The sequence below is a fragment of the Phyllobates terribilis genome, unplaced genomic scaffold (genome assembly GCF_046119375.1).
Source record: "Phyllobates terribilis strain yellow unplaced genomic scaffold, ASM4611937v1 Scaffold_1__5_contigs__length_1240528914, whole genome shotgun sequence".
Classification (NCBI taxonomy): domain Eukaryota; kingdom Metazoa; phylum Chordata; class Amphibia; order Anura; family Dendrobatidae; genus Phyllobates; species Phyllobates terribilis.
In genome coordinates this window covers 308,680,522-308,701,458 of record NW_027362761.1, presented here as the reverse complement: position 1 = coordinate 308,701,458, position 20,937 = coordinate 308,680,522, and the positions used below count along the sequence as shown (strand labels likewise).

Sequence of the window (20,937 nt, the reverse complement as noted above, 5' to 3'; positions counted from 1 at the left end):
GTCGTTTCCTATCAAAGTAGTCTTTAGATTTTCTGTTGGCCTCCTGAAGATTACCACGCACATCCGTCCAAACTCTCTCCAAATCACCGGAAAAATTCTCCTCCTCAGGCACGGCAGATCCCAACTTGGAGAACGACCCAAACGACGGATGTCTCCCAGAACAACAAAAAAAAGGCGAACAACCAGCAGAAGAAGATGTATGATTGTTCAGAGCAAATTCAGCAAGTGGCAGAAACTCAGACCACCCCTCTTGATTGTCTGCCACAAAACAACGCAAGAACTGCTCAACATCCTGGTTTTTCCTTTCTGTCTGGCCATTAGATTCAGGATGATATCCGTACGAGAACGACAAATGAACTCCCAAACTATCACAATAGGCATGCCAAAAACGAGCCACGAACTGAGGACCCCTATCAGAAACAATGTCAGTAGGAACGCCATGAAGTCTGACAATTTCCTTGACAAAGGCCTTAGCGAGAGTTTTAGCGCAGGGCAGTTTGACGAAAGGAACCAAGTGACACATCTTGCTAAAACGGTCCACGACCACCCAGATGACAGTAAAACCCTCAGAGGGGGGAAGGTCAGTTATAAAGTCCATAGCCAAATGTGTCCAAGGAGCACTGGGAACCTCCAAAGGACAAAGCAACCCCGCAGCAGGAGTATGTGAGGACTTAGATCTAGCACATATAGTACATTGACGCACCCACTTAATGACTTCCTTCTGCCATCCAGGCCACCAAAAACTGCGACCCACCAGTCTCTTGGTCTCAGAGATTCCGGGATGACCTGCCAACCGAGATTCGTGACACTCAACAAACAAATCTCTCCTAAAGGTCCCAGGCACAAACAACCTCCCATGAGGAGTGTTAGAAGGGGCGTTCTCCTGTGCTTTAAGAATCTCATTTTCCAAAACGGAGTCCAAAGCAGCTATCACAACACCTTCTTGTAAAATGTTCTCCTCTTTCTCAGCACCGACTATGGGAGAAAAACTGCGAGACAAGGCATCCGCCTTAACATTCTTAGTACCAGGGATGTAAGTAACGGAGAAATTAAACCGCGAGAAAAACAGTGCCCACCTAGCCTGACGGGCATTCAGGCGCTTGGCAGCATCAAGATATATCAGATTTTTATGATCCGTAAGAACCTGAACGGGAAATTCCGCACCTTCCAAGAAGTGGCGCCAGTGTTCAAATGCGAGTTTAATAGCCAATAATTCCCGATTACCAATATCGTAATTCAGTTCAGTCTCCGAAAATTTTTTTGAAAAAAAGGCACAGGGATGTAATCCATCCCCGTTATCCTGAGACAATACTGCGCCAACCCCCACAGAGGAAGCATCAACCTCAACCAAAAACGGCTTAGTCACATCAGGCTGCATAAGGATGGGAGCAGAGGTGAACCTCTCCTTGAGATACACAAAAGCTTCAATGGCCTCAGAAGACCACTGAACCGCATCAGCACCTTTCCTGGTGAGATCAGTCAGAGGTTTGACAATACTAGAAAAATTTTTTATGAATTTTCTATAGTAATTGGCGAAACCCAAAAACCTCTGTATCGATTTCAAACCAATAGGCCTAGGCCATTCCTGCACAGCCTGACCTTAACCGGATCCATCTCAAAACCTTTGCTGGAGATAATGTAGCCCAAAAAACTAATTCTCTGTACAGCGAACTCACATTTCTCCAGCTTAGCAAAAAGCGAATTGTCCATTAATAACTGTAATACCTCACGCACGCTCCGCCAATGAGACTCCAGATCCGGCGAATAAATCAAAATGTCATCCAAATACACAACCACATTTTTACCGATCAAAGGTCTAAGGATGTCATTAATCAGATTCTGAAAAAATGCAGGAGCATTAGTAAGACCAAAAGGCATAACCAGATTCTCAAAATGACCCACAGGAGTGTTAAAAGCAGTCTTCCATTCGTCACCCTCCTTCATGCGCAACAGATTGTATGCCCCCTTAAGGTCAATTTTAGAGAACCACTTGGCCCCCATTAACTGGTTAAACAGATCAGGAATCAATGGCAGTGGGTAAGGATTGCGTACAGTAATTTTGTTAATCTCACGAAAATCCAGACAAGGACGTAAACCGCCGTCCTTTTTTTTTACAAAAAAAAAATCCAACCACCACAGGAGACTTAGAGGGCCTAATGTGACCGGCGGCCAAACTTGTCTGTATGTATTCCTCCAAAGCCTTCCTCTCAGGAATAGTAAGGTTAAATAAACGACTTTTAGGAAGAGTCGCTCCAGGGACAAATTCAATAGAACAATCATAGTCTCTATGGGGAGGCAAAACCTGCGATTCCTTCTCAGAAAAAACTCTCCAAAAATCCTGAATAGGAACAGGCAATTCTCCCCTATCCAAAGCTGCAATACGCCCGTTACAACACTTGTCATAACATTTATGGCTCCAGGATTTAATTTCACTGGTAGACCAATCCAGTATAGGATTGTGAAATTTTAACCAGGGCAATCCCAATATTACTGGAGAAGGCAAGTTATTCAACACTACCAAATCCAATTTCTCATGGTGAACACCATTAATAGTGAGAGGAAATTCACAGACCTTGAGAGTAATATTCTTCAAAGGGGAACCATCCACAGAAACCACAGCAATGGGGGATGATAAAGGTTCAGGTTTTAAATTGAGTCTTTCCACGAATCCCCCATCAATAACATTCAGAGTAGACCCACAATCGACAAACACCCGAAATTCCATTAATTTTTCCTGAGCAATCGTGGAAGCAGCTAAAAATACACCCTTGGAATTTAAACAGGCAATACGGGCATGACTGACCATTTTTTTTTCTTTCTTCATACGAAGCTCACAGCCTTTAATCAAATGACCAGATTTTCCGCAATAGAAACACAAGCCTTCAAAAAATCGACGGTCTTTTTCTTGAGAGCGAGGTGCCACCGATCCAATCTCCATCGGTTCACCACTGTTAGTACACACATTCTCATAACCAGAAACTGACATAGCAGAGGATTTGCTCTCATTAACCCTTGCACGCAGTCTTCTATCCACCCGTATAGCTAATTGCATAGCCTGTTGCAAATCTTCAGGTGTAGGATAAGCAATTAGCAGGTCTTTAACCCTTTCACTGAGCCCAGCAAGAAATAGACTTTTCAGAGCAGAATCGTTCCACCCTGTTTGAGTAGACCAACGACGGAAATGAGTACAATATTTTTCCACATTACCTGATCCTTGTTTTAAACGTCTCAACTCAGTCTCAGCTGATGCGACACGGTCAGGATCATCATATAATAGTCCCAAAGCAGAAAAAAAAACTATCCACTGATCTGAAGCATGTATCACTAGGTTGCAAAGAAAAGGCCCACTCCTGAGGCTCTTTGCGCAAAAGTGACATTATGAACCCTACGCGCTGGGATTCATCCCCAGAGGACTTAGGTCTCAAACGAAAATACAATAAGCAAGCATTTTTGAATGAAAAAAATTCTCGCTGTTCACCAAAAAATAAATCCGGCAAACATACCTTAGGCTCCAAGAAATGTGCTCCAGGACAGTTACTCACGTGCTGACGGAGCTCGGCCACCTCCAGAGAGAGTCCCTGCAGGCGATGAACCAAATCCTGAACCGACACCATGATGGAACAGAAAAATCTTTCCTTAGAGAATTTGCTGGCTGGACTTACTGTTATGTTCTGCTACCAGAGCTAAGGAAAGAGAGGAGATCTGTCCCTACGATAGAACTCAGCTTAATCCCTACGATGTAACAGGGAACCTGATCCTGCGATCAGACCTGCTAAAGTCCTAAGCTAGTCTGTACGGAGACCTATAGATGTGGGGAAGGAATCCCTACAAGTACTAAGGACTGGGAGGAATATGGGACACCTCCTAACAGAAATAGTAGCAGACAGACGAACAAACAAAATATATAGAACATAGAGGTCAGTAGACCAAGCAAACTAACAGAGCAAGACACAGAGCACAGGCTAGCTAGAAAGTAGATATACAATGAAGTCCAGCAAAGCCAGAAGGGCGGAGCAGGATTAAATAGGCCAACAAGGTCATGTGACCAGCAAAGGAAAAAAAACCTAAGAGCAAGGTTCTAACAAGAACTCCTGGAAGACTTCCGCTTCAAAGGCAGGTCCCTGGTCCGTCAGCACCTGCTCTGGGTATCCGTGTGGACGGCAGAAGTGCTGCTGAAAGGCTCTAGCTGCTGTTTGAGCCGTTAAGTCCTTGACGGGGACTACAACCAAGAACCGGGAGTAGTGATCCACGATGGTTAACGCATAGACGTAGCCACTTCTGCTGGGGGTCAGTTTTACATGATCCAAGGCTACCAGTTCCAACGGCTGCCTGGTGACGATGGACTGCAGGGGAGTCTTCTGACTGGCACGGTCCTTCCTTCTTAGGTTGCATGGACCACAGTCTCTGCACCACCTCTCGATGGTTCATCTCATGCCTACCCAGTGGAACCGCCCGCGCAGCAGGAACTCCAGCTTCTTCCATCCGAAGTGCCCAGCTCCGTCGTGGTATGCCTCCAGTACCATAGCCGCGTCTCTTCTTGGCACCACTACTTGCCAGATCAGTTCATGCGTCCGGGAGTTAACCATTCTTCGGCACAACTTCCCCTTGTAAAGGAACAGTCGACTTTTCTCAGCCCACAGTTGCTTGGTTTCCTCCGGAGCGTCTGGGTCAAGGCGAGCATCTGGCTGAGTCAGCATCTCCTTCACCAGTCGGACGGCGGGGTCACTGTCTTGCGTTTCCGCCCAGTTGTAATGAGGTAAGGGGTTGAACGTAGCGGATTGCTTACCCCTTACACGGTGGGAATACTGGGTAGTCCCATGACGGTGGAACGCGGGGAGTTCAACTTCTTCCAGTTCCTCTGGATCTTCCCCTACGTCCGGTTGGTTTGGCATTCTGGACAAGGCATCCGCGTTGGTATTGGAGCGTCCGGCCCGGTATTTGATCGTGAATTCATAGTTGGACAGGCGGGCCATCCATCTCTGCTCCAGGGCACCGAGTCTTGCAGTGTCCAGGTGTGTCAACGGGTTGTTATCCGTGTACACGGTGAACCGGGAAGAGGCGAGGTAGTGCTTAAAGCGTTCGGTGACTGCCCACACCACTGCCAGGAACTCTAGCTTGAATGAGCTGTAATTCTCAGGGTTTCTTTCGGTGGGTCGCAGTTTTCGGCTGGCGTAAGCAATTACCCGTTCTCTCCCCTGCTGGATCTGGGACAGTACGGCTCCTAGCCCGATGTTACTTGCGTCGGTGTAGAGGATAAAGGGCTGGCTGTAATCAGGGTATGCCAGGATTTCATCCCCCGTGAGGGCCATCTTCAGCTGGCAGAAGGACTCTTCTTCCAGCTTCTCCCATCTGAAGGGTGGCTTCTGGATCTTGGCCTTCCTGGACTGGCCTATCAGGAGGTCCTGCATAGGAGCTGCCTTTTTGGTGAAACCGGGAATGAATCTTCGGTAGTAGCCTACCAACCCGAGGAACTGCCGTACTTCCCTTACGCTGGAGGGTCTTGGCCATTCCTTAATCGCGGTGATCTTATCAGGGTCGGGAGCCACTCCATGAGCACTCACCACGTGTCCCAGGTACTGCACTTTTGGTTTTAGCAGGTGACACTTCGACGGTTTCACCTTCAGACCGTAGTTTGCCAGGGCTTCAAACACTTCCGCCAGGTGTTTCAGGTGGTCCTCGTAGGTTTTGGAATAAACTATAACATCGTCCAGGTACAGCAGGACCGTCTCAAAGTTCCGGTGTCCCAGACAGCATTCCATCAATCGTTGGAAGGTTCCTGGTGCGTTGCAGAGTCCGAACGGCATGCAGGTAAACTCGCTAAGTCCCATCGGGGTGGTGAATGCGGTCTTCTCCCGGTCCGCCTCTGCTACAGGAACCTGCCAGTACCCGCTAGTGAGATCCAAAGTGGAGAAGAAGTTAGCAGATTTTAAAGCAGCCAAAGACTCCTCTATCCTTGGTAAGGGGTACGCATCTTTGTGTGTGATACGGTTGATTTTCCGGTAATCTACACACATTCTCATGGTGTTGTCTTTTTTTTTAACCAAGACTAGTGGAGCTGCCCAGGGGCTACAGCTATCCCTGATTACCCCAGCCTCCTTCATGTCTCTAAGCATCCCCTTGGCGTGTTGGTAGTGTGCAGGGGGTACGGGTCGGTATCTCTCCTTTATGGGAGGATGGTCTCCCGTGGGGATGTGGTGTTCTACCCCCTTTACTCGCCCGAAGTCTAACGGGTGTTTACTGAACACTCTCTCGTATTCCTGGATCACCCGGTAGACTCCCTGCTTGTGGTGAGCGGGTGTGGAGTCAGTACCCAAATGCAGTTGCTGACACCAGTCCTCCATTTGTTGCTTAGAGCCGTTACCTTCCTCTGGATGAGATGGAGGCAAGGGTTCCACGGACTGTACAGAATTTTGGTTGATGGTATACAATTTGGCTAGCGTGGCATACCGGGGCAGGTGTACTTCTCTCTCCCCGATATTTATGATGCGAACGGGCACCCTCCCATGGCGTACATCGACCACCCCCCGTGCTGTCAAAATGGTGGGCCTACTGTCTGAGTAGACTGGTTCCACCATTGCCTGGTAATCTCTACCTCTCAGACCAATAGCTGCCCGGCACCAAATCATCATTTCACTTTTCGGGGGCATGGCAATAGGGAAAGGGTCACACATTCTCACGCTACCAATCTCACCACCGGAGAGTTCCACCTGTTGCCGTCGCATCAGTGCCCGGATCTCTTTTTGGAGCACTCGCTGCTGGCCGGAACTGGCGTTCTTGGCAACCTGCTGTAAAATGAGAATCACCTCTGCAAGACAATTTTCAATCACATTAGTTCCTAGAGTTATCTTTGGGTGACTCTCGCGCTTGTCAATGTCCACAATGATCAGTCCCTGTGCTGCCAGTTCGACTTTACCGATTTTAATGGTCATCTCTTTAAATCCGATCTGTGGCACGGGCTGACCATTGCTGGCGATGATACTCAAGTCGTCGTCAGGGTAGCGGGTTATATCCGAGTCATTCCAGTACTGCTTGAAGAGCACGTACGGGATGGTGGTGACCTGTGACCCGGTGTCCAGTAGGGCACTCATAGGAATGCCATCCAGTACCACAGGCAAGACTGGACGTCCTCCCACGTATTTGTCACGCCAGTTCGATGGGCCTGGTGATCTTATTCCTAGGGGTTTGCCCTCTACCCCCAGGTTGTGCCAGTTTAAAGGACAGTACGTTGCCATATGTCCGGGTTGATTGCAGCGGCGGCAGATAGGTTGTCCGTCCTCGTTGTATCGGTCGCTGGGTTTTCCTCTGGCCGGTGGGGTCCTCCTTGGTCGGCGCCACGGGATGTCCTCCGGTCCGGATGCCAGCTGGATCTTCCCTGGAGTAGAAACCTGTAAAGACTGCACAGTTCGGGTTAGCGCAGCAACGCTTTTAGTTAGCTCTTGGACCTGATGGTGCAGGTCTGTAGCCGGGTCATTGTTTAAAGCCTGCGCATCAGCTCCCACAGGCCCTGCCGACAAGGGCGCCGTCTCCTGGTGGTAAGTGGTAGTAGGGCGTCTGTGGGTCACAGCGCCACCTGGTGCCGGTTCTCGGAGCACCCGGATGGCTCTGTCCTTGAACTGTGCAAAGTCCAGATGAGGGTCCTGTAAGGCCATTGCCCGCAACTGGGTTCGGTGGGCATTGCAATGTAGACCCTCTATAAATTGTTCAGTCAACAGCTTGTCTTCGTTTCCCACGCCGTCAGGGTCGGCCTGCTTAATGGCTCTCAGGGCCTCTTGTAGGTTTAGTGCATAGTCCCTTATATTCTCATGTGCTCGCTGCTTGCACCCGTAGAATCTAAGCTTGATCTCGGCTGAGGTACGGGTATCAAAGGTGTCCTTCAGCCGGGCTAGTATCTCTGCGACAGTCCTCCTCCTCCCGAGTGGCCAGGACTTTACCTCCCTTTGGGCTGCCCCTGTTAATTGAGCCACCAGGATGCTCACTTTTTGCTCCTCTGTGAGGGGGTACACCTGGAAGAGGCTATCCAGCCTTTCTCTGAAGTCATTTAGGGTATGTGACTCCCCTGAGTACTGGGGTAGCCAGGCTGCCCCCGGGATATAGGGCATAGTGAAAGGCATGACCGTAGCAGCGGTGGCGCTGGCGGTGGCTGTGGCAGTGAAGCTCTCCTCTGTATCCGACATCCTCCTCCCCCCTAGTGGACCGTGGCCTACCTTGCGATGATCCTCTTCCGTAGGCCGCGGCTCCGCAGTGGATCGTCAGGGTCGAGGACCTTCCGTCGCGCTCCTGTGACGTCGGCGTCTGCTGGGCTCCTTCCAGGACCTTACGCAACGTCCGGACGTGAGGCGGAGCTTCAGTTCTCGCGCGCTTTCGGAGTCCACGCCCCTCTTCTTCCCGCGCGGCGTCCTCAAGATGGCGTCCAATGGCGGGAAAACTCCACGGATGGCGGGAAGAAGGCAGAAGATGGCGTCGGATGGCGGGAAAACTCCACGGATGGCGGGAAGAAGGCAGAAGATGGCGTCGGATGGCGGGAATCTTCACCACAGGTAAGTTTAACAGTCTTTTTCAGGCACGCAGTACCCGGTGGTTGCGGGCACGAGATCCTGCCGACTACGCCAAAGTTGACGCGCCCCCTGGGCCATGTTGGGCAGCGTTGCGCATGCGGGGAATACCCGGAGCCGGATCTGATAGGGGTAGTAGTCCTCGTGGCGGTGACCCGGTCCATGCCCAGGGTGTCAAACCAAGTGGCAGAACTTAGAATAAGATATTATAGAGGTCGACTACGCCACCCGTTGAATGCGGTTATGAAACCGCCGCTGCAGGGCAGACCGCTGAGGCCGGTGGTACGGTTGTGCAGCGTGGATAGTATAACCCCCAACGGGAGGGGTATGGCCTCAGGGCAGCGGACGTGGATGATGGGGGTAGCAGAATTGCACGCGGGCACCAGGAACCACTCAGAGACGGTGCCGTGTAGTTCAGGGTCTTTACTGGTGGCAAAGGTAGACCCTCCCGGGAGTACTGGCTAGCGATCGGGGCCTGGTCAGTCTGTGAGCAGATAGGATCTCCCCTGGCCAGGCGGAGTTGTAGGCCTCCCCAACTATTGTACTCTTCCTGGCTACCTTGCTAGAAGCGGGTAGAAGTAGCCCACGTCCCTGAGTGTACCGTGTGGTGCTCACCCGTATGGCCGGTGACTCAGGGCCTTCTGGTAGCCTCCGCTCCACGCCGGCGGTGCTGGTCCCTTGCGTGTGACCGTGCCTTCGGGTTTCTTGGCCAGAGGACCTGAAATCCCCTGCCGGTCGGTTTCTGCTGCTGGGTATGGATCAGTCCCCACAGCCTCGGACTCCGTGTCCGGTGAGATCTCTTCAGTCAGGACGAGCTCTACAGCTTCCAGTCTCTGACCCCTTTTATCACTGCTCCCACAGAGCTCCTGATCTTGCTCTCCCTGTATCTGCTCCACTCCAGACCAGACTGTGTCTCTGTCTGGGACTCCTCTTCTTCCTTTCTAACCCTGCCTCAGCCCCCAGTTTTTATAGGGGAAGTTCTTCCCCTCCCAGGACTGGGCAGGAGGTGTGGCATGCTTAGGGCACCTGACCAGGAGACCTCCCACCTGCTCTCAGACGTAATATTGCTATTACTGTGGTAACCAGACCCCTGGGGTTCCACATGTGCATGCCTCAACCAAGTGCACTCCATTTGAGGTCATGTATGGACGAAAGGCTAAGCTTCCTATTGACCTCAATCCATCAACAAATGACACTGTGGATGTCATGTCTCTTTTAGATGATGCCAACCCTGATGTGCTAAATACACTCACAACCATTCATAACAGGATCCACTCAACTGTAAGTGCCAACATCCATTCTGCTCAGGAACACCAAAAGCCGACACAACAGCAACAAAGAAATCACTGCTGGCACCATTGTTTATATCAAGAATCAATGTCGTATTCATCGCATGGGTTCAAAGATGGAATCACGCTGGGTTGGACCCTACTTAGGCCTTGTGCCCACGTAGCGTTTTTGTAGCATTTTTGTGGTGTTTTTACGGCCACGAAAACGCTTGTAAAACCGTCTGCCATGCAAAGCAATGTGAATTCGGATGTGCTGTGCACATGATGCGCTAATTAGCACGCCGAATTCGCATTGCGTTGCAAAATGCAGCATGACCATTTCTACCGCGATTACACTGCAAATTCGTGGCCATTTAGGAACATTGAAACGCAGCAAACCAGCAGGTATATATGGATTTGCTGCGTTTCAATTAAATTCAATGGCTGCGAATTTGCAGCGTAATCGCGGTGCGTGTGGTACCCGGGATGAAGAGGAGTACAAGTTCTCTTCATCCCGGCTACCACACGGTGAAAAAAAAAAATAAAAAAGGTAAAAAAAACCCAAAAAACTGTATACTCACCTCTCCGGTCTGCTCCCGGCGGCGTCCTCTCTCCTCAGCGTCCCGCGGTGTACTGGCAGGACCTGCGGTGACGTCATTTAGTCAGCTGATGGTCACATGACTGCTGATGTCAGCGGTGAGGTGATGGTCGCGTGACCATCAGCTGACTAAATGACGTCACTGCAGGTCCTGCCAGTACACCGCGGGACACCGAAGAGAGAGTACGCCGCTGGGAGCAGACCGGAGAGGTGAGTATACAGTTTTTTTTATTTTTAACTTTTTTTTTTTTTTTTTAACTATAGATGCAGCATTTAAAGCATCTAAGTTGGTCACACAATGTAAATCTATGCCGGTTACATGGAATTATATTGTGTGACCAACTTGTCAAGCACTTTTCCAAGTGATGCTCAAAATCGCTTGAAAAAGTGCTTGAAAAAACACATGTAAAAACGCTTCTCTCTGGCAGAAAAAACGCCAGAGAGGCAAAAACGCTCTGTATCAAATCTGCTACGTAGGCACATAGCCTAAGTTGTGGAATCCTTAACCAAGGGACGAGTAAAACGTAAGAACAATAAGACTAGCATGAACCATCAAGGTTTTCTGGTTGAAGTAAAAAAAGTCTGTGTGTTTAGAGTTTGAAACAAAATGTTGAAAAATGATATAGTTTTTGAGTATATCACTCAATGGTGCTCATAAACGTGAAAAATCTGATCTTTAATATACTTTAATCTTTAATATACTCAAGAACGGGGCCCCACTGTCTCTGCCCCCCTTGCGAGCTGTCTGGGGCCCCGTGTGCTGTCGCTGCTCCCTTACCCCCCCCCCCCGTGTACTGCCTGGGGCCTCGTTATTGAGTATATCACTCAGTGGTTCTCAAAAGCCTGAAAAAAAAATCTGATCTACAGCAGCTGTGGTATATTCTGGCCCAGAGGGGTATAATCTGGCCTAGGCCAATTTATACTCCAGGGTATAGTTTAGCCTAGGCCAGAATATACCCAGGGTATAATCTGGCCTAGGCCACTTTAACCCCGGGTATATTCTGGGCGGCGATTTCGCAAAATTAATGGTCGTGCTGCGGATTTTTCCGCAATTATAATCCGCAGGGGAAATGTCCGCAGCATGTGCAGAGCACATGCAGATTATCATTGGGAAACATGGCAGACAACTTAACATGCGTTTTTAATGCGTTTTCACAGCGGAAATGCAGCCGCGGAAACGCATTAAATCCACATCGTGGGCACACAGTCATCAGTCATCAGTATCAGATTGATGGGATAAAACACCCGTCTCTCTCACCGATCAGCTGTTATCAGCTCCAGTGACAGCCGGATGTTAATATTGAATAAATAGTTCCCAAAAATGGCATTTCTTACCAAAGGGACTTGTCTTTTTCAATAGTAGCTTTGGATGAACTAAGACCCTGGGATAGACCCAGGCCAACAGGAAATCCCTCACGAGCTAACTTAATGCTTGGTTCAAACAGACGTTTCCATGGTAACTTGCCATGGCGTTGGTGTGCTGCCTGGTATCCCCGAATCTCCCCTGGTACTGCTATGGACAAGCCTCCTGTAGAAGATGTTGTTGTTAGCTGACGGTATAAACACATAAAAGTATAAAAAAAAAACGAAAAAAACAATAAACACAAAAGGGCCAATTTATTCATTGCTTTTACACCACTTTCAGGTATAACAGAAAGTCACATATGTTAGCGAAAAACTAATTCATTCAAAAATTTTTGCGTTTATTAGGAGGGACTGATGGCCTAACAGATTTACTACATCTTAACCCTTTCATGATGGGGCCAATTTTTGTTTTGCGTTTTCATATTTTTCCTCACCTTGTTCCCAGATTGATAACTCTTGCTTTTCTGTCTACAGATATATATGAGGGCTAGTTTTTTGGCGGGATGAGTTATACTTCAGAATCACACCATTAATTTTACCATATAGTGTACTGGAAAGAGGGGAGAAATTGTAAAAAAAAAAAAAAAAAAATTCTGACATTGTGTACATTTTGTGGTAAAATTACTTTGCAATAAGATTCTCTAGGTCTGTACGATTATGGTGATACCAAACATGTCTAGTTTTTTTTATTATTTTAGTAATGATAAAAAATTTGGGGTTGTGTCGCCATTTTCCAAGACCCGTAATGTTTTCATTCTTCAGTTGATGGAGCTGTGTGATGGCTTATTTTTTGCTGGGACAGACAATGTTTCTATTGATTTGTGGTAGATGTGATGCTTTGAACGTTCGTAATTGTTACAGCATTTTGATGGAATTGCAGCAACCAAAAAAAGGAATTTTGGCATTCTTGAATATTTTTTTGTTTATGGTGTTCACTTATTGGGTTAGGTACCGTAGTTTTATATTTTGATAGATCTGACTTTTTTGAATGCAGTGATAACAAATATGTGTATTTTTTTCAATATCTTTATTTTTAATGGGGAAAAGTGGGTGATTTGAACTATCATGTTTTTCATATTTTTTTACATTTTTTTTTACTTTCCACTGTACACTTGTTAGTCTCCTTAGGGGACTTGAAGCTGCATTATCGCTTGTGCTATATACAGCAATGCCACAGGAATCCTTTGAAGCCTGGCCACAGGCAGGGTTTCAAAGGAGCTCCTTAATGACAAGGACAGAGGTCCTCAGCAGACCCCCATATGTCATAGTGTAAGGGTGGTGGACAATGACTGTCGTGTTTCGATCACTGAAGACACCAATCGCGTTATAGGTGTAATGTGAATATTGTCGGGCGTCTTTCTAATATATTGTGTTATGGTTATGAAGAATATGTGGTAATGTTAGTAATGTACAGAATAGGATGTACAGTGGGGAAAGAAAAGTATTTAGTCAGCCACCAATTGTACAAGTTCTCCCACTTAAAAAGATGAGAGAGGCCTGTAATTGACATCATAGGTAGACCTCAACTATGAGAGACAAAATGAGAAAACCAAATCCTGAAAATCACATTGTCTGATTTGTGAAGAAATTTTTTTAAAATTTTGGTGGAAAATAAGTATTTGGTCAATTACAAACAAGCAAGATTTCTGGCTCTCACAGACGCAATCCTAAGATCCCTCCTTGGCCTCCTGCTTTGTATTGTATTGTTTGGCTTCTGTTCGGTCGCCTGGAAACGGAGGCAGGGAGCTATTCAACACATGTGCGTCTGGTGGTGAGGGACTGCCCTGCTAGTAACACTGGTTCCCTTGGACACAGGAACACCCTATGTCGTCCGGGGGGCGTGTGCTGTGTTTGTGCTGCTGCCTCTGACTTCCCTCCTCCACACTGCTACTTTGTTATGCACGTGCTCTCAATGCTTTCCGAGCAACAGCTGACTACCTGGTAATTAGTCATCATTTTATGTATTTATAGATCAACACTTGGACGTGCACTGCACAGACTCCTGGCGAAGCCACCGTTTGTGGCGATACGCGTTGGGTTGCCTAGGACCCATCTACACCTTTCAGTGCAACAGGCTTTCCAGCATGTGACATTGCCCACAGGGCATGTTTCTGGTTGGGTTCGTGTTGGGCTAATGCAGCACCCTGCTCTCACTTTAACTCATACAAAATAGGGATATCCCCATAGATTGTGCTATCTGGCAGCATTAGGGTTACTGGTAGTTATGAGCAATTACTGCATTTTTATGTCTATATTTTTAGTGGCTTGTCTATATGCAAATCCTGGAATTAAAGAATGCGTGCATTCTAACACAATGTACACTTTAAAATAGCTGCTATTTGTTGAATCACACCCTGCATGGTTTACCCGTTACCATATATTTAGGGCTAGTAACATTGATCGTCACAGAGCCTCCACAAAACCTGTGCGTGACTGTTAAATGTACAATATCATAATTAGAATAAGTATTCTAATCGCGAGGGGCTATTGTAGTAGTAGATCAGAGGGCCATTAAGATCCCTCCACAGCGTTTGGCCAAATAGGCCTTTTCAGCTTTGGGTATTATCGCCTGGCTATTTCCTTGGATTGGAACTTATTGGGTTTATACAGCAACCTGTGTCCAGCACAGCTTGTTCATAACAGCAGCATTGTTATTATTATATTGTTTGTTTGTATGTTTGAAGACCGCCAGGGCCTCCTGGGTGGGATATCTATTACTGCACACTGATGCTCTCAGCTGTGGGGTTGTTCCAAAATATATGGTTTTGTGTATACTCCAAATAGTGTTTAACTGTTGCCTCATTTACACACTAATTTTGTTTCTGTGGTAATTCATGCCCGGGCAAGTGCAATATTGACCACCACAGAGTCACCATCAAGCCTGTTTGTTATCCTATGCAAGTATATTGTTTTGCACCCAAGATTTATCTTTATCATGGTTTCTGAAGTAGTGGGTTTGAACAGGAATGGAAGTTGTCCTTCATTCCTTTTTAATGGTGTTTTAGATGTTCTGTGGGTATGTCCATGTGTCGAATACATTTTTTTTGATATTTTGTAAACATTATTTGAACTTTGATTATTGGTGGTGATCACTGCTGTCATGCATGTCCTCTTCTCTCTTTTACTTCATCATTCTTTTTTAAGATGCTCCTCCTGTAGTACTGGCATCTGTTTGAACTTGTTATCAGTATAAAAGTCACCTGTCCGCAACCTCAAACTCCACTTTCCAAATCAGACTATGTGATTTTCAGGATCCCCGTACATATATTGTATCCATGCTCCCATCATCAATCGTACCCATACCTATCCAAAAAAGATCAGAGACATACCTAGGATGTGAAAGGCACCAAGCTCACAATCAGCCAGACACAGGAGGATTCCTAATGTCCCCTATGTGCGTTTCTCTTCGACCAGTAACCGCTTCATCATGGGGGATCATACGCTATGTCCTGTTATTTTGGTACTATACATTGCTGGTTCTTCCATCCTAACTGATTTACCCACCATTCAACTTATATCATGTTGATAGACGGTTGTCTTTGTATGTGTTAATTCGACATTTCTGTCCTGATTGTTATATGGACTTCCTCTTATACATATTAAGCACCACTTATTGCTTTCAGTCTGATTTTGCAATTGTCACATTATCTTTTTGTCACTTTTTGTACTGTTTTTAATTCAATAAAATTGTGCTATTTAACTTCTTTAAGCAAATTTAAGACTCCAGTTTTCTCCTTGTTTATTTATAAAGGAAACGTCCATAAGACTTTGTACCCGCTATCCCTTGTAAATAATCCTTACCAAGTTACCGTTCACTACAGACTTTATTTTTGAACGGTGGTCTTCTTTATTGAACTGTGGAACCTACAATCCTGGCCAGCCAACACCAGTGGTTATAGCCTGCATGGGCGTAAGACCCTCATAGCACAAGTTCATACATCCAGCCAGGATCCACACTTTTATTTAGCACCGGGGCGAAAAAGGGAGAAGAATACCTCGTCTGCGGCTACCACCCCGCACTGTGCTACACTTGGTGTAGTCACCAGGATCGGGTCTTGCATTTGAGAAGAGAACGCAGTGTAAATGAAGACTCGAATGACGGGGAAGATGGCGACCGTTGAGCAGTCTAAGATGGTGCTGAGCAAGGACTGCAAGATTGTGGTGAATAGCGCAAAATAGTGAGACGGATCCGCCCATCGTGGATGTGTGGCGCCCTGCTACGCACAGGTGCCACAGAACCCAGTAGGGTGCATGGATGGACTTCTCCACAAGAGGCCCTCATTACATTCACACACCTCCACCCTACCACCTCACACCAGCAGAGGGAGCCAGGTAGGGATATACAGTACAGACCAAAAGTTTGGACACACCTTCTCATTTAAAGATTTTTCTGTATTTTCATGACTCTGAAAATTGTACATTCACACTGAAGGCATCAAAACTATGAATTAACACATGTGGAATTATATACTTAACAAAAAAGTGTGAAACAACTGAAAATATGTCTTCTATTCTAGGTTCTTCAAAGTAGCCACCTTTTGCTTTGATGACTGCTTTGCACACTCTTGGCATTCTCTTGATGAGCTTCAAGAGGTAGTCACCGGAAATGGTTTTCACTTCACAGGTGTGCCCTGTCAGGTTTAATAAGTGGGATTTCTTGCCTTATAAATGGGGTTGGGACCATCAGTTGTGTTGTGCAGAAGTCCGGTGGATACACAGCTGATAGTCCTACTGAATATACCGTTAGAATTTGTATTATGGCAAGAAAAAAGCAGCTAAGTAAAGAAAAACGAGTGGCCATCAGTACTTTAAGAAATGAAGGTCAGCCAGTGTGAAAAATTGGGAAAACTTTGAAAGTGTCTCCAAGTGCAGTTGCAAAAACCAATAAGCGCTACAAAGAAACTGGCTCACATGAGGACCGCCCCAGGAAAGGAAGACCAAGAGTCACCTCTGCTTCTGAGGATAAGTTTATCCGAGTCACCAGCCTCAGAAATCACAGGTTAACAGCAGCTCAGATTAGAGACCAGGTCAATGCCACACAGAGTTCTAGCAGTAGACACATCTCTACAACAACTGTTAAGAGGAGACTTTATGCAGCAGGCCTTCATGGTAAAATAGCTGCTAGGAAAAGGAAACCACTGCTAAGGACAGGCAACAAGCAGAAGAGACTTGTTTGGGCTAAAGAACACGAGGAATGGACATTAGACCAGTGGAAATCTGTGCTTTGGTCTGAAGAGTCCAAGTTTGAGATCTTTGGTTCCAACCACCGTGTCTTTGTGCGACGCAGAAAAGGTGAACGGATGGACTCTACATGCCTGGTGAAGCATGGAGGAGGAGGTGTGATGGTGTGGGGGTGCTTTGCTGGTGACACTGTTGGGGATTTATTCAAAATTAAAGGCATACTGAACCAGCATGGCTGCCAAAGCATCTTGCAGCGGCATGCTATTCCATCCGGTTTGCGTTTAGTCATTTATTTTTCAACAGGACAATGACCCCAAACACACATCCAGGCTGCGTAAGGGCTATTTGACAAAGAAGGGGAGTGATGGGGTGCTACGCCAGATGACCTGGCCTCCACAGTCACATGACCTGAACCTAATCGAGATGGTTTGGGGTGAACTGGACCGCAGAGTGAAGGCAAAAGGGCCAACAAGTGCTAAGCATCTCTGGGAACTTATTCAAGATTGTTGGAAGACCATTTCCGGTGACTACCTCTTGAAGCTCATCAAAAAAATGCCAAGAGTGTGCAAAGCAGTCATCAAGGCAAAAGGTGGCTACTTTGAAGAACCTAGAATATAAGACATATTTTCAGTTGTTTCACAGTTTTTTGTTAAGTATATAATTCCACATGTGTTAATTCATAGTTTTGATGCCTTCAGTGTGAATGTACAATTTTCATAGTTATGAAAATACAGAAAAATCTTTAAATGAGAAGGTGTGTCCAAACTTTTGGTCTGTACTGTATATATGGAGGGTGGAGTCAGGCAGCTCAGTCAGAGAGTTAGTTGTTGGAGAGCGTGCTGACGCTGAGAGCAGCGAAGACACAGCTCGTCTGCTGCTGCCGTAGTGAGGGCCCGAGTGTGGCCAACAGCAAAGAGGAAAGGAGAGAGGAGTTGAGGGGGCAGAGGAGCGTACCAGGCTCACCCCGAACTATATACCGGACACCGGGTCTACGCCTACAGGGTCCCTTTATATCCAGTAAGGACCACCGGATACCTGGAGGACTACAAGTCCCAGGCCGACCAATGCTGACTACTGTACTAGGGCTAGGAGTCACGGAGGCCTCAGCGTCCAGGGAGAGTGATCTCCAAGAGAAGGCCCTACCACCAGGTCAGCAGGTGCAAGAGAGACAGTAATTAAGCAAGACCTAGCTCCAGGCAGGTCAGAAGCTTAGCAAGTGGAAGCAACAGATCAGGAGGCCCTATACCCGCTCACTGGGTAGAGTCCAGAAGTGCACCCTGCCTACCGAGTACCCTGGACCATACCTGCATCTACACCAGTAAAGGTACCGAAGCGAACCCCCGTGTGAGTGTCCGTCATTTCTTCTTCCACGCTGCCCTGAGGCCCGCTCCACCTGTGGGGAGCCGTTCCATCATAAGCTGCCCTAACATCAGCCTCAGAGGACTGCTCCGCAGCGGCGGCTCCCTTTAGCCACATTCCACAGGTGGCGTCACGAACTTTCCAAATTCCCCTATAAATAATTCCCCCATTTTGTTGACCTCCCTGGGCCACGGACCGGGCCAGCCACCGTGATATCCCCCACCGGCATCCATAGGCCCGGCTGCTGAGTACCCCACAGCCCTGGGGGCGCGTCAGATGCAACAGAAGTAAAAGTGACATGAAGCGGTATCCAGCCCTTCATCAGGTACGCCTACAGAGGGGAGTACGACAACCAAAAGTACCAGCCCACAGCGAGGAGTAACCGTCTCCGCACGGTAAGGTGGAAGGAGAAGATCCGCCAAGTAATGTGTGGCCTGAGGAAAAGGGCAAGTAAATTTGAGAAATGGGATTGTGAGTCAGGTATGACTCCACCTAGTGAAAGGCGGTGCCATAATGGGTTTCAGGAGGTGGAAGACAACGCCATTCGTGGGTTGTATGTTGGTGAGAGAACAGCATAAAACTAGTATGGTGGAGTCGAGGGAGGCCTTCGAGGGCATGTTGGAAGAAACGGAAGGATCAGAGCAGGCCAGTTCAAAAGGAGAAGAGTCCCTCGCCCACGGCTTCTACCCTGCGCTGCGCTATAATAGCAACCCATTGGCGACCCAGCCGTCATGTCACGGGCGCACCGATGGGTGCATTAAATGTAGAGAAATTGTGAACAACGCTTTTAATCCTGTATATTTTTATAATGAAAGGATATTGAGCAAAAGCTAATGAGTGAACATATAACAACAGTGTTCAGATAAACAATTTGGCAAACCCCTTTCCTCTTTACAGTAATTCCTGAACAGCTTTTAAATTAATCAATACTTCCCTTCATATTAATTCATTGTATATATCGCTGCATTAAACAAATTGTTTTCTTATTTCCAATACAGTGATTTTTCTGTGCATTAAGGTAATTTTTTTTCAATATGTTCTCAACATTTAGAGAATCACGTGAACCAATTTATCACCAAAGGATTATTGACATACTTTGAAGATTAAAATTTGGGGAAAAATTTAAGGTGATTGCAGGTCAATAATTAAAGGGGTTGTCTACTTTGGACAGCCCCTACTCAGTTGGGATTTATATCAATCCACTGCAATCTATGAAGAAATTTGGTAGTGTCCGGCCTCGCTCAATACACTTGCATTCACTGCGCATGTCTAGTTGGCACATGACTGCATGTATCCAAATCACATACTTGTGGCCACATGCCCACTGTTCCTGGCACTGGCACTTGCAAATCTTCACATCGTGCAGTGTGTGCTGTAAGGCTATGTTCACACACGTTGGGTTTTGCGGCGTATTTTGCTGCAGATTTTTATGCAAATTTTCAGCAGCGTTTTGCAGTACCAGCAAAGTCTATGAGAAACCAGATTTCTCTGTTCACACATGTTTTTTTTTTGCTGCGTATTTTGTGACTTGGTTGTGTTTTTGGAAAATAGAGCATGTCACTTCTTTCAGCATTTTTGCAGCGTTTTTTCACCCATAGGAAGTAATGGGTGGTAAAAAAAACGCACCAAAAATGCAACAAAAAACGCAACAAAACCTGCTTTATTTACGCAGCTGTTTTCCTGCCAGAGAAAGGTTAGCAGCAGATTTGCAGCAGAATAAAACACAACGTATGTGAACAAAGCCTAAAGATTCACAAATCTGAAGTCACATAGAATGACAGAAGACTTGTAGTCTAAGACCAGACAATCCCTTTAAAGGCTCAATATTAATTTTTATGATTGCTATTCACAATAGTTGGCACTAGAGATCAAGTCCTCTTTCTCTCTGAAAAGGTTATTTGCATATTTAAATTCCAAGTGGAACATTGCATGACCTATAAGTCTCCTTATGACATGGTGGGGATATCTGAGACATTGCTGGATGAGAACCATGACTGGGCAGTTCATTTACAGGGCTATATAGTCTGTTCAAAAATGACCGTACACAAAGCGAGGGGGGGGGGGGTGTTTATACATAAAATCATCCTTAAAACCCATCTTGCGTGAGAATATATGTGAATCTAATGAAAATGTAGAGTCCCTGTGGGTAGAGATAAGGGGAGGGGGAAAAAATAATAAATTACTGATAGGGGTTTGTTATAAGTCTCCAAAAATAATGGAAGCAGCGGAGAATATCCTCATAAAGCAAATAGATGAAGCAGCGACTCAAGGAGAAGTCATTATTATGGGGGACTTCAACTACCCTGAAATACATTGGGGAACAGAAACCTGTAGTTCAAGCAAAGGTAATAGGTTTTTGACAACTATGAGAGACAATTACCTTTCACAACTGGTTCTGGACCCAACAAGAAGTAGGGCACTGCTAGACCTAATATTAACCAATAGGCCAGACCGCATATCAAATATACGACTTGGGGGTCACTTGGGTAATAGTGATCACAAAATAATAAGTGTTCATGTATCATTTAATAAGATGTGTAGTAGAGGGGTTACAAGGACACTAAACTTCAGGAAGGTAAATTTTCAACGGTTGAGAGATGATCTAAGCGCAATA

At 46.6% G+C, this 20,937-nt stretch overlaps 1 protein-coding gene across 1 annotated transcript in view; it reads right to left on the bottom strand.

Annotated features, from left to right (window-relative positions):
* Nucleotides 1–20,937, bottom strand: part of GGT1 (gamma-glutamyltransferase 1) — a 253,854-nt gene that overhangs the window by 23,561 nt on the left and 209,356 nt on the right. Inside the window, exon 5 of the mRNA XM_073654277.1 lies at nucleotides 11,754–11,946. Within this exon, the coding sequence (XP_073510378.1) occupies nucleotides 11,754–11,946 (193 nt within the window). The remainder of the gene's footprint in view (nucleotides 1–11,753; nucleotides 11,947–20,937) is intronic.